The sequence below is a fragment of the Salminus brasiliensis genome, chromosome 1, assembly GCF_030463535.1.
Source record: "Salminus brasiliensis chromosome 1, fSalBra1.hap2, whole genome shotgun sequence".
In the NCBI taxonomy this organism is placed as follows: Eukaryota; Metazoa; Chordata; class Actinopteri; order Characiformes; family Bryconidae; genus Salminus; species Salminus brasiliensis.
In genome coordinates this window covers 38,252,377-38,267,462 of record NC_132878.1, presented here as the reverse complement: position 1 = coordinate 38,267,462, position 15,086 = coordinate 38,252,377, and the positions used below count along the sequence as shown (strand labels likewise).

Below are 15,086 nucleotides of genomic sequence, written 5' to 3'. Positions count from 1 at the left end.
AGCATTATGAACATGTTTCTACTGAATGTTTGAGTTATTGTTTGTCATTGTTATTATTTATTATTATATGAATTTATTGCTGATCATATTATTGGTCAGTTTTGCAATTTGCCATCGTTTTAACTGAATTATAAATACAGATTATTTATTTATTCTGTATGTCATATCTTTTAAATATCAAATACATGCACACACAGACACACACACGCACACACACACACATATATATATATATATGTGTGTGTGTGTATATATATATATATATATATATATATGGGCAAAAACCTTCTGTCTCCATTATCTCTAGGTTTTCTCCTTTTAACATAAAGGGAATCTGAATGGACGTATTGAAATGCTTTGAAATGACTTAAAAATTTATCCTGAAAATTTATAAATTTAATCTATAAAAATTGTTTAATAGACAAAAGTATTGGGACACCTGTTCATGCAGTGTTTCTTCCAAAATTAAAGTTAAAAAAAAGTGAATGTACTTTCCAGGGAAGAAGACTTTCCGCTAGATTTTGGAGGTGCATTGCTGTGAGGATTTGATTACATTCAGCCACAAGAGCCTTAGTAAGGTCAAGATGTTAGATGATCACCACCCCTCCTCATCCCCACATCCCCAACTCATCTCAAAAGTATTGGATGAAGCACCATCCATCATTCCAGAGAACACAGTTCTTCCACTGCTCAATGCTGGGGGTGGGGGCAGGTTAAACACCTCTAGCCCACGCCTGGCATTATGTATGGTGCCAATAGGTTTATGTTTATCTGTTCAAGAGATAACGTCCTACTGTATTGGCAGTATGTCTCTACAGGGAATAGATAAGCTGTGTGTGTACATTTGCACATCTGTGTCAGCATATATTTACTCTCATTTCCAACAAGCAAGTTTAATAAAATACATGACAATGAAGAGTACTTGTGTATTATGATGCATAGGAGCGTGTTGTTTGTAGATGTGCAACCCATTTGGACTTGGGCTTACATAGAACTCATTTGGATGGGTTTACAAGAAACCAGAGTGTTTTGTAGGTCACTGTCCCTTTTTAGTTCCCAGTCTAACCTTTCCCAGCACTGTGAGAGAAATACCTGCTTGGAGCAAAATAGGGGAATAGGGAGATAGTGGGGAGGGGAGGAGAGGAACGAGGGAGAAGAGCAGAGAAGCCGTCCATCAGGGCCTGATCCGGAGACCAGGCACCACAGCTCGAGGGGGAAGGGTGGAACTAGGCTAGCGGTGGGGGAGGGGGTACACAGACAGAGATAGTGATGGTGTGTGTTTTGTGTGTGTGTGCGTGTGCGTAAGAGGGGAGATGAGACGCTTTAAGCATTACTGTTTTCATATTCATATTCATACATTTGGGTGAGCATCGAGCCTTTTCCTGTGTATGGAATGCTGAGAGTATCGCTCTGAACACAGTAATAGTCCTGTTTATGATGGAGTAAGGTGCTTAGTCTGTTTAAGCACTCTGCTAGAAAAACAAGCAAATGCCTTGCTGCAGAGGAGCTAGCTTGCAGGTTGCAGTGCTGCGGTTGTGCAGACTTACTCTTGGTGTGGGTTTGAGGGGTTGGAGTGAGCTGATGGCTCTGAAGTTCAGATGTGGTTTAGTGCTTCCTTTTGTAATTCGTGTTACTAGCTGTAGATTTAAGAGCTTCCCCAGCTTCAACCTATTCAAAGATGTACACTTAGGAGAGGGCGATTAGGCTATATCACAGTTCATGTTCACACATTTCCACACAAATATGTATCACTAAATTTTGATACTCTGCCAAAATGCACAGATTATACCATATTATTAAAACTGCAGTCTACGTTTTTAAAGTTTAATCAAAATTTGCTTCACTCCATGCAACAAGGGTTTTATAAGCCCCTCTCAGACATGCCTGGTAACCCTGAGCTTCTCCAGACACTGCCTGGAGGAGCAGTATGTGTGAACACATTGCCCGGACATTATCCTGACAGACCCCTAGGTAATGTCCAAGTGAGCCCATGAGCAGAGAATTCCAGAGAATTCACAGTGGGACATGCCGTGCCTCATGCATGAGCTACACAGGCGCTGTCCCTTGCCTGAAGCAAGCAGAACATTTCCTCTAGTGAGAATGTGTCTGACACGGAAAATCTCCGGCGGTACGCTACATGTGCGAAAGGGCAACTCCAGATAGTGTCCGTAAAGTCCATTTGTGACATTGGCTGTACAGGGCCAGAATTCTTTGACTCATAACAATACTAGCATATTATTGCTGTTGCCTGGTAACTGGTATCTCCAAAATGTTAAGTCAATGTAAAAAAAGTTTTTATTCCATGTCATATTGGAGCATTTCTATTGGTTCATTCATCATGAAATTATAACCAAATATAAAGGACAACCAGCTTCAAATGAGGAAAAACAAAAAAAGGCAAAAATGGAGAGACGTGCAGGACAGCAAAGATATAGAACCCATCTCAGGCTGTTATTATAGGGGTTCTATAAAGAGCAGCTTTTCTTGTATATGAAGAACACTAAACCAGCCAAAGCTGTTTAACCAACTGTAAAAGCTTTCAAATAGTTCTTTGTCATGGTTCTGTATTCTGCAGAACTATTGTCTTGGCCAGAGAACCCTTATCTAGACTAATTATGCTCTTTGTGATGAAACATTGGCTTAGCGATACCAATAAAATATTTTCATATTGCATACCTCTATGCACACCATGGGTATAGCATAAAATTTTTGTTACAGACTGCAGATTGTATTATATTCATTTGTTTGTGTGTGTGTAAACAGTGTAAGGAACCTTTTTAAAGTTTCTACACATAATGTAAATGTTCTAGGCAGAATTTGGTATAGTACCTATACAATATTTCAAGGTACTTTAAGCCTTTAACATGTAGCCTTTAACATCTTATGGTTCTTTAGAGTGGTTCATCTATGGCGTCGCTCAATGAAGCCGTTAGGAATGTCTTCGTTTTCTTTAACAGTCTGTGTATCGAAATCTGAACTTTTAATTGGCTTTTATTAAATTTGCTCATCTCTCTTCTTCACCAGTGGAATAAACTTGGAATTAAATATTTTATTACTTTAAATTAAATAAATCATTTCTTGCACTTAATATTTGAAACCAGCAGTTAGTAATACTTTTTAAGTAGGAATGCACCCACATAAAAATATTGCCCATATATGATTAGTCACGTACATGCAGGCCGATGCAGATAAACATTTATTAAAAAAAATAGAAAGTGGAATTACACCTTCCCAGGTTAGCATTAGGGAGAAATATAACACTTATTTGCAGAGGGATATAAATGCAGTAAATGTAATCAAATGTGGACATTTTAGCACGGTATCCCAGTATCGTCTAAAGATTCTGGTCCACCAGAGTACAGTGAATAAAATGTTCATTTCACATCAAATATGGGCAAATAATCAAATCTCACTTATCTCATCTATGCAATGCTTATCATTTTTATGAGCATTTATCTGCCGATACCAGAATGATTCCCGTATCACTGTGCATTCCTAATATTGATTCTGGGTGGGCAATTTGAAATTCATCCCAGTATGCTTCTCAGAGTATATAATATAATCTGAGGATATAATTAGCACTTTCCACTCATAGTGTTGTGCAGTTTAAAATGTGTCTCGACTGGGACTGTCCACTAGCATGTCTTGCCTTAATTGCAGTCCCTATTTTCTTTCCTTTCTTTTCTTGTGATGTGCTTCTAAACAGTATTGGCTGTAAATACAGTGCCCTGTCCTTTGTATACATTTAAATGTCAGTTTCTGTCCACATTTAGTCCTTGATTTTGCTCATCACGACTGCCAAACTGTAATAAGAGACAATATGGTATAGATATAGTGTGCTATAGTATGTGATGTTAGCACTGCTTTCTGAATCCCCCTCTGTTTCTCTGGCCTCCAGGTCTGATGAGTATTCCTGCACCGTCTGGGCAGACGGGGGGTGGAGAGATGCAGTCACCTGCGGCAGTTAGCCCATCCTTCCTCCCACCCCCTACTGGGAAAGTCCCTGGTCGCAAGAGGGGACGCCCACCACTCAAAAGGCACCCAGAGTACCAGAACCACTACCCAGAATCCCTACCACCCATCAGAGTGCCCAAAAAGAGAGGGAGAAAACCTGGATTCAAGGTGAGCTTGTGTATTCAGGACACACATCCTAACTATTAGCACAGTCACAGTCTAGTATATATTTTTTTTGTATTGTCTCCTAGGAGCATAGGTCATAGGTGTCATGGTGACCTTCCTCACGAGTCTCCTTCTTATATGGTCACTCAGTTTGTGAGGACGACCTGCTCTAGGCAGATTTACACATGTGCCATACTCTTCAATAACCTTTTCTCAGAGTTGTGTGGAGTGTTCTTCAGTCTTCATGGTGTTTTTGTAGCCAGGAGTACTGATTAACCAGTGTCTGGAGCTTCCAGGCTGGTGTCTATATACTACAGCTACTGGAGACCATAATCAACCATATTTCCATTCCTAAAAGCAGTAAAAGAGGAAAACGGGGTGAATAATTTTTACAGGCACTGCATATTATATATGCGAAACCTAAGTGGGTAGCAGTCGTTATAACATAGTGGGTAACACCATTGCCCTCCCGGTGTCACAGTAGGGTTTGAATCCCCATACAGGCCAGACCACCACCCTCTATCAATAAGGGTCCTTTAGCAAGACTGCTAATGCTACATTGACCTAACCTGATTCAATTGTATGTTACTTAACAATGTCTACTGCTGAGTGCAACATGAAACATCAAAACATGAATACGTTTAGCCCCACTTCTTCACACTCTATGAAAACTAGTGTGTGTGTGTCCCAGGAATCAGCTTCAGTGTGTGCCTTATGTGGATTCATAGAGATCACACTTTTTCCCTGCTTCCATTCCCCTCGTTCTGTTTTCTGATAGTAACCAGACACTTTTGATGGAATACATTCATGTTTTCCACTCAAAGGGGTGTGTATGTGTGAGAGAGAGAGTGAGAGAGTGAGCTAGGGAAAAAAAGGATAGTGTGTGTGTGTGGTTTCACAATGACTGATGTATCTGCAGTCTGCTGCTGTAGTGGAAGTTATTTTTAGCTGCATGTGTCTGACTGCAAGCCTCCTACTACCGCTGCTGATTTAAAGAGATACACACTCGCATGGTTTGGGTGTGAGCGTGACTGTAAGTGTGTGAAAGTGTGTTAGTAAAATTAAAGAAGAATGCTCTGAAGGCTTTATGGCTTATTCTAAGCACTCCTCCAGGTTCTAATTTTAATATGTTGTTGTGTTTAATGGTGCTGTCTTGTGTCATTGTTCAGTTGGCATTTGAGTTATTGTTGCCATATTGAACTGGACAGCTGAAGAAATGACTAAGCACCATAATATCATGGGTAGATTGGGTTGTCATGATACCAGAATTTTGATACCAGTGGTCTGAGCACCAAGGTATTAGGAAAGGGAACTGGAAACTTGAATCACTTGCCAGGTTGCAGTATTAAAAAGTGTACCTCTGGAAGTGGATATGGAGATTCAGTTCTTTTTTGGGACTGGTTGAATTTCCTTTAAACTATAGAGTATCAAAACTTAATTCCACTCAATATCCGGTTTTGCCAACATCCATGAGCCAATAAAAATGAGTTTGATCCAAAATATAGCTGTTGTCTTACACACTGCATATGCATGCTATTAACATTAGCTTTTCTTGATTAGTTTCCAGTGCTATATACAGTAAGTACCTTCACCAGACTCTTGTAGATCATGTGCTTTTAAGTTTATGTGATATACTGTCCTAATTTATTTAAATAGACATGGACTGAATAGACTCTAAATTGAGTTGTAGTAGGGCTGCACAATATTAGAAAAAACATTACAATATTTTTTACTTTTACTTTATATATATATATATATATTTAAATACAGAAATTATCAGTGATACATGTCATGATATTAATAATACATTCTGTCATCCTTGAAATTGCTTGCCCTGCGATGTGAATATTGCACATGCCCACATTGCAATAACAAAGTTAAAGTGATGTATCGTGCAGCCCTAATAGTCAGAACTAAGCCAGGGGCTAAAGGGTTAATGTAGGCCTCCCCCCAATGCCAATGTTCTGCCATTTCTGGGCTTTCTGGGCTACCAGCTGTGTGGTATTTATAAGCGGCTCAATGCATTCAGAGGAGAACACTAAGCACTTGACTAAGCGTGTGCTCTGTGGACATCTGACTGCTTGGCACATTGCATAGTGGTAGGAGCCAAAAAGGGGCCCACTAGTGAGCTCATCAATAGCTAGCACCCACGGTGGTGAATGTCACACAATCCAGGATGTGGGCATTACTTCTTTAGGGCTGTGGGCACTGGGAAAAATAGTTTTGTGGGCTACATATTGCCAACAAAAAATTCAAATGTGTACCTGTTTAACTTTACTTTTAGATTAAATTAATTGCAGTAACAGAAAGGGTGCATTTGGTGTGACAGTGCTGGGAGGGGGTTCGCGCAAATTTTTCCTGCCTCCAATACATCAACCCAGAGAACTGACTGTTCACTTGCTTTCTAATATGTAAATCCCACCCACTGACAGGGTGTGGGGCTCCACATAAATGGATATACTGATTCTGATGTGCTTTTCTTAAATACTTATTAAATAGGTATTCAATAGTCAGTAGGAACCTTAAAAAAAACTATTTTAGATGTAGATGTTTTGAAACAGACTCTGAATTCCTGCATACCATCGAGAATTATAATTATATTAATTTCATAAAATGTATTTGTAATTTTCTAATTACTCATTTTCTAATTGATCATTTGCATTGCCCCCAGTGCTAGGAGGGTAAAGTCTCCTCCTATACATGTTACTATACATGTCCTATCCTCCACTGCCTCTTTTCAAACTGCCAGCCAGTCAACGCGCTCAGAGGAAATCACAGCTCTCTAGAGCCAGTACAACAGCTAACAGACATCTGTGCTAACCAACATTACACTAAGAGTGACCAATCCACCCCTGAAAGAGCAAGGCCAATTGTGTTCTCTTTTACTCTGGCTGCTGGAAGCAGCAAGACCCGGGATTCAAACCAGCATTCCTTGGATCATATTGGCAGCGCCTTAGATTATAGATATATAGATATATAGATAATTAATAAGTTAATATCCAGAAGGCCACATCTCAAAAGTAAAAGAAACCCTGAGTAAATGATTCTGATTAAATAATTGCATTTGACAATTTTCTGGTTTTCTAAAAATACTTGAAATATTACATAAAAGATCAGCACTTTCATGTGTTCATGTATTTATTTAGACAATACCATAAGATATAACTGAGCATTTCAAATTTCTGAACCCTGGTGTGAACCTTTACAAGGTTTTGATTGTACAGTGGTGATATGTGTCCAATCTGTCTGTTTGTACTCTTTGTGTAGCTGAAGTCTCGGCTGGCGATGACTCCTTTGGCCATCTCCCCTCCTAGCAGCACACCAGAACCAGACATGAGCTCCATCCCCCAGGATGCTGCTACTGTTCCCCACTCTGCAACGCCAGAAGTCCTTACAGGTAACACACACACACATACACACACTTTCTCTCTTCCATAGCTTGTAAACACTCCATGCCGCCATGATCTCAGCCCGTTCCGAAAATAAAGCTGCGATAGAACAGGACATGAATCTTCACTATTCTCTGAGGAACTCTGAATGATGTGCATTAAAGGTCCCTGGTCTGTCCATTCCTCCAGCATAACTTCACCGTTTACTGTCCTACAGGGACAGTAACTCGGCTCATAAAGCTGAACGATGATTATAGCTGTGATTTTGGTCATATTAATAACCTGATAGGCTCGACTCAGACACTTGGGGTTGTTTGGGGTGCTGGTGTGTACTCTCAGATCACTTAGAACAGCAGGGTCAGGTGTTGTATTTAGGGCTATCACAAATAATTGATGCAATCGGTCATTCAGATAAAAGTAATCAATTAAACTGTACCTGCTTAATGATTAGCAGTGATTAGTTGGCAGTTTGCGTAAACAAAAAAGGAAAAAAAAAACTAACCTGACCTTTCTGACAATCGACTGGGTGTGGACTAAAATTGTAATTCACATCATTGATTAACATCACTCTGTCTATGTCTCCCAGCCTGCTACACCACTTAAGCTGACATGAACACAACAGCGCAATTGGGGAGAAATGAATGAAACAGGCTCTGCATGGGCACTATACCATCTAACTATTTTATGTTCATATTCATGCTTGATGTTTATCCTGAAATGCTGAAATGAAATGCTAAAAAGGACATATTTGGACAAATGAACAAACAAAAGAACTAATAAGTGGACAAGCAGGGGAGGTAGCTTACTTGCTCAGTTCTATTTGCTATATCAGTGTTCTCTAGCTAAGTTGATTAGACTGAAAGAGAGAGACACCCTAGGGGAATGCATAGTTTAGTTAAAGCTTCAGCTTTTTAGAAATAGCTTATCTTAGCTTTACCCAAGATCAGGGCTGCCTAGTGTACATTAAAAAAGAAGAAATTTGATAAATCTATTGTTTGTTTATTTAATCCTGACATGTTGTTTATATGGCATACTTTGACATATTATGCGTGCTGAGAAGAGCAAAGTTAGGGAAAGATGTAAAAAATTGCACTGGCTACTTGGACCACCAAGCCAATTAATCTTGTAGCCCAAACTAAGAAATTATCGGCAGTATTATTGAAGCAGGTTCATCATATCATATTCATAGTTAGCACAAATGCTTCAGTGCCAAAATCAGTCAGGTGTTGCTCTTTCATAGCAGTCTTACATTCCTCCATTTTTTCATTACGCCTGTTAAAGCAGGGAATGAGGCCATTTCGATTCTATTTTATTTCACATTCCTTTATTTTTGCCAATGCTGCTAGGTTAACTAACTGACACCCCTGCTTTCTAGCATCATGCTGAGTGATGAGGGAGGTGGAGGCCCATATTAGTCATTGAAAGTGAAGCCAATTATGTTATGGACTCCTAACTACAGATGAATTATATTTGTGGCATAATCGGGGTTCAAACCTGCAGTCTTTTGATTATAGACCTGCAGCCACTAGTACATTTTGTCTACATTGCAATATTGTGATACATGTATTTATTTAACTAAAAAGTTAACAGGTCTGGATTGTTGTGTTAAACCCGCCCAGGGAAAACACAAAGTTTTAGAAAAACACAAACAAAAATCTTAATGGAATGTGGCCACTTGCGTCATAGGCTCTACAATTTTAGTGGTCAAAATGTGAAATAAGCAGTGTACACCCCTAAAGGTTTAGTTAAAAAGAAAACACATATTTAGGCTTCCTAGGGCATTAAATAATGCATTAAGTGAATTTCTAATGTTTTAATTTCAATCATCTATAATTCTTTTTTTAGTACCCTTAATTTTAGAAGAGACAATAAATAAGCAGGTGTCCTAATACTTTTGTCCATATATGAAAAAATAGTTTGTCCCACTTTTGTTAGAGTAACTGTCTCTACCGCTCAGGGAAAGCTTTCTACTAAATTTTGGAGCATTGCTGTGAGGATGTGCCTTGAGCCTGATAAGACAAGTGACAAGAGCCTGAGGTCAGGATGTTAGATTATCACCACCACACTTCATCCCCAACTGCACAACTCATCTCAATAGTATTGGATGTAGCACCACCATCATTCCAGAGAACACAGTTCCTTCCCCTCTAGCTTACGCCTGGCATTAGGCATGGTGCCAATAGATTCAGCAATGGGTGCAACTTAAAGTAGTTTAATGTGTATGTATGTATATATATATATATATATATATATATATATATATATATATATATATATATATATAGTTAATTTTATTATTAATGTTGCGGTAATGAATAAGGATGATTATATTGCTTGTACCACACTCACACACTCTCATTATTTTAGAGGTCATGGCGTTGTGATTCAGGAAGGTCATACTTGCCAAGTGGAAATCCAGCAAAAGAGAGAAGCACAGTAATTACTTCTCTTTTTTAAAGGTTAATAGCCATGAGGTCTCTGGGGCATTATTGAAGAGTACTGACCGATATGGTGTTTCGATTGATCTTCCAATTATTCATTCAGTGAATAAAATAATATATATAATCAGATTATTGCTAATTAAAATGACTTTTTTTTCAGGGAAAATGTCATGCATATTACCTTGTAATTGTAATTATTATATGTGATGAAGGACAAAGTACCATTCTGTTTAATTAGTTTTATAGAAGGGGAGGGGGTCTGACGCCAGTGCAGTGGGCCAACCTTGTAAAACCCTGCAAGTGGGAAAGGCCTTCCTTTAAACATGAAAACATTCATTCTTATTGTTCACTGCAAATTGGAAGTGCTAATATGACCTTACTACTGTTCTTGTTTCTGAGTGCAATCAAATTCTCACAGCACTGCTCCAAAATCTTGTTAAAAAGCCTTCATTGGAATCTTTGTGTGTATATATCTAGACTTACTTTATTTCCATCTTAGCACCAGTGTGTCAACTTGTACCATTCCCATAGCATGACACTGACTTCTGGTTCACTTACATACACACGGACGCACACTCACCCTCCTACACACCCCTTCCCTTGGTGTTGCATTGTATAATCTGTGAAGGGTTGTCTTTGTGGTAGGGGTCACAGTGGGAGCTGCTGCTGCTGCTTCTGGTGGGGGTCATGACCCCGTCGGCCTAAGGTCATTACCACTGGCTTTTATGTTTCCAGTTGTGTATGTTTCCTTGGTTGAACTGAACTTGAACTGGATTTGAACCCTACTTGCAATCATGCACAAATGCAATGCCTGTGATAGCAAATATTCAAGAGGATTATTTTAGGCTTGGGTTGGATTTTATCCCATCCAGCTCAACATTCGTTGCTGACTTTGCTGCCATTATACACACATTTTTTTTTCATACCTTGTGAGGACATGTCATAAACATACTGAGTAGATTTAAGTGTTAAGGCAAGATGAAAAATGTAACGTAGATTTTTTAATATGTATGTAATATTTTTAATATGTATGATATTGGTAATACACCTAATCTCCAAATGTTTGTGGACGCCCTACTTGTTGCAATTACTAACACAGATGTGCACATGCTCACACACAGTTTGTCTAGTCCCTGTAATACTGCCAATACAATAGGACTCTCTGGAGCAGATAAACATGAACCTAGCACATGACACCATGGCTAATGCTGGATGTGGGCTAGAGGGGTACAAAGCTTCCCAGCATTGAGCGGAAATCAGTGGAACTTTGTTCTCTGAAATGATGGTGGTGCTCCATCTATACATTTGGAATGAGATAAGGAGTTGGGGATAAGGTGAGGTGGTGATCACCCAACATCCCGACCTCACTGACGTTCCTGTCCTTACAGCAATGCTCCTCCAACATCCATATTCCCAATAAATCCTGAGCAGTTTTTGGACATTTTATGCACAGACTGATCGGAAACCTACTATAAATATCAAGTAAAACATAATTCAGATTGATCAAGCTAATATTAGCTGTTTCATTTGTGTGTAAGTAAAATGCCTCCTGTTTTTTTGGACGCAGATACATTGAACATTGTGGCAAAGTTCTCGTGATGAGTGGACCAAGGCTCATTTGTGTCAAGCTCCAGTCACTGTGAAGGATAACCTAAAAATGTACTAAAACAAACATACTTACACACACACACGTTCATGCCCTTCTCTTATTATCTCTTGGTTAGAAAGCACAAAGTCAGTATGTACTACAGCATCTGACTGTGTGTGTGTATGTGTATGTGTGTGTGAGAGAGAAAGGAAGCTAGAGAGAGAGAGAGACGCCTGGCCATTGGGCTGTCTGTGTGACAGACGCCGAAGGAAATCCCTGAGCGTGCCGATCTGTCACTTAAAAGCAGCAGCGCGGCACAGATGAGAGGGGCGGCGTGAGTGTGTTTGCCTGTCTGTCTGTGTGGCAGGGGAGGGCTGCTGGGCTAGTGGAGGATTCCTACACACATACACATTGCTCCCTCAGGCTCATTCCCCTTATCCCCCACTTATCCCCCCTCCTTATACCCTCTTCCACCGCTCAGTATCTGCCTTCACTGCAGGCCAAATGGGGCTGCGCCTCTCTGTCTTATTTCTTGCTCTGTGTTTGATTGGGCAGTTTGGATCTTTTGTGGCTCGTGTGACCCATCAGCCCTTCTCATTTATTAGCATAAACATGAGGCCAGAGCTGACGGAGACGGGATAGAGACAATGCTGAAGTCTCCCGTAGAGCAGGTCCACAATGACGCTCTCCGGCACAGCTTCTGATTAAATGCACCTTCATGCTGATTTAGTTTTGAAAGGTGTAGGTACGTTTCTATACTTCACATTTTCTTGTATTTTATGTTTCTGAACATCAGTCCACTTTTAATGTTTTGTTGTGGTGGTCCAGTTTTTAAAAAAAAAATTCCCCTGACCCTTTCTTCATCAAAAATGTTTATTGTACCTTTTACACTATATACAATGTATACAAAGTAGCTGTTTTCTGTTTCTTTCAAAAAGCAGTGCAGGCTGCAGTGAGGTTAAGGTCAAACTAAAATCCTCAGGGATGCTGGAAAAATAAGCAACATATACCTTTTTTTTTATTATATATTGAATTGAATTACCAGAAATAATTGTGATAAACTATATTATTGTCATGTTAAGACTATTTTATACCACTTTTATAATGATAATACAGTAGCATAATAATGCAGTTACAGCATTGTAAAGCGCTGTAAAACTTTAATTATTAAGTACATTCAGGCATTGATACTGAAATATAAAAAATGATTAAATAACCTACAGAAATAAAAAATCTGAATCAACACCACTGAGTCGACACACTGGCTCATTCATGTTCATGGGCTCACCTTGCTATGTAAACAAAATGGGCAATATTGAGGTAATTATCGTGACAGGCCTACGTTTACTGCTCCTTTCAGGTATCTGGAGTCTTTAGGAGTCTGCAGTGATCCATTTATTTCCTGACAGCCAGGAACAGCACAAGTTTTAAAGGATTTTCCATGATCTGAAACAGTGGAAAACCAAAATTTCCTCATCTTGTAATTTATCATTTCAGTGATGTCAAAAACAACCCCAGCTTATAGCAGTTTAGCCTTGCCCTGATGCTGATTTTCTTAGAAGAAATTTAGGCCGGGCTGCCCCTTTTTGCATGACACACAATTAGAACAGAGGTCACAACCTGTTTAGTTCTAAGCGGTAAAGACATATTATAAAATGGTCAAGTAAAAATAAATTGTGACTGTTTTTCTTAGGGATAAACAAAGAAAAATGTAGAATATGGACCCTGATAGCGGTCCCTACATCTTCCGCTCCAGTGACTGCTACAGACTGCCTGCAGTAACAGTAGGCATTATCCTTTGATATGAATGGACTGAGTTGCTGTGGGCAATCATTTGTGAAGGTTTGTTGTTGTGATATCGTAAACCATTATTTATTCAAGTTTATGTATGCACCGTACAGACTGGAAAGTGAAAGGTGTGTTTTGAAGCACATAGTATGACTCTTTCAGTCATACCGCTTGCTTGGAATTAGGATTTTTGCTGTCACTCTTCACTGTAGCTCAAATGTTTGCTAAATGTTGTAATGATGTTCTGTCAAGTCTGATCTTTCAAGTCAAAAAGATCTCTTTTCCTGCTCCCTAACCCATTAAGGCCTACATCCCAGGGCACATTTCATTTTGTAGATTGCATCATTGCAGGTAACAATCATGATGGTGTTCCTGCAGAAGCTGAAGATGATGACCTTTTTAAGGAGATCAGAAGCCTTTAAATTTTTCACTCTGTCCCCCCTGTTTCTGTTCACGCTCTTCTCGCTTTCTCTACTCCCAGCACAGGGTAAAGCTCTCTGTCTGAGTGTCTCTCTGTCACATATGAAAAATGTATCCATGCCTGTCTTTCCCTCTGCGGCGCTCTTCAAGTGTGCGAGCTCAAATATTTGAAGATTCTCCAACAAATATTTGAGGCCATGATTTGAATGTGAAACTCAAGCCCAAGTTGGTGTGTAGATAAAAGGAGGGAGTGCGCTGTGTGTGCCATCAAGTGCTGAGCTTGTCTGATTGGAATCATTTGAGTAATTTCTTCAGTTAAAATGAACTGTCTCCTGCCTTGGAATATCTGAAAAGACAAGAATATGAAAGTAAAATATCATTTAATTATTATTGTGCTACTTTTGAGTGCATGAGAGCGGATTTGTATTGAACTTGGGGATGCCAATGTAATTCTTCTTCTTTTTTCTCTAGTTTTGCCATTTGTTTTCTTTTTTTAACATATATACACTGTATATACCTATATTTTATAGATCTGATTTTATATCTTTCTGACAGACATACATATAATTTTTATGTCATACTTATTAAACTGAAATAAACACAGCAGAAAGTCTTAAATAGTATGAATATTCTGGGTTTCCGCACATCCTGGAAAAGGCGGAAAGCCTGGGAATGTATACACACGTTTTCCAGTCATGGAAAAAACTAAAATGGATAGAATGTCTTGGACATATTAGTGAAGTCCTGAGAAAGTGCTGAGAAAGTTGAACCATTAAGCCGGCAGTATGTTTATATTCTTACATACTTTCAGCTGTAATAATATCATTTTGAGTGTCCATCATACCTGATGAAGTTTGCTATTCTGCAGGGTCACAGTGTGGACAGATAAGTGGACGCTATAGCACGGCAATATGTTATGCAGCGTTTTAGGATGATCTTCCTGAGCTACAGTCAGAACTGTCATATATGCAAGTCATGAGAAAAATGTTCAGAATGAGTGGGAACTAAAACCACTTTATAAGGATTTTGGCCCTTTCCTGTTCCTCCCATTATATCAACAAAGGACTAAACATGCTGGTTTAGAAAAACAACCCTATCACCCACCAAGGCACTGACCTCCTATAAACTAGAAGTTGCCCTAGTAAGTTCTTTGTGGGGGTGGTGAGTGGGCCTAAACAGTTAAAATGTTTAATAAAAAGGTTTGTAATCTTTTATAGAGGATTATTCCTCTAGGATTTCATACTTACTAGCATGCCAAAACCAGCAGGTGTTAAGCAGTAAGATGCTAGCATTGTGACTGCTAAATACGGATTGACTGTAAGATTAAGTGTCTGAAAATCA

At 39.2% G+C, this 15,086-nt stretch overlaps 1 protein-coding gene across 4 annotated transcripts in view; it reads left to right on the top strand.

Annotated features, from left to right (window-relative positions):
• The window catches only part of scml4 (Scm polycomb group protein like 4), a 51,957-nt gene that overhangs the window by 24,831 nt on the left and 12,040 nt on the right, over nucleotides 1-15,086 (top strand). For all 4 annotated transcript variants that reach the window (XM_072678844.1, XM_072678837.1, XM_072678830.1 and 1 more), the window contains 2 exons: nucleotides 3,899-4,122; nucleotides 7,387-7,516. In XM_072678844.1, coding sequence (XP_072534945.1) covers nucleotides 3,899-4,122; nucleotides 7,387-7,516 — 354 coding nt within the window. The remainder of the gene's footprint in view (nucleotides 1-3,898; nucleotides 4,123-7,386; nucleotides 7,517-15,086) is intronic.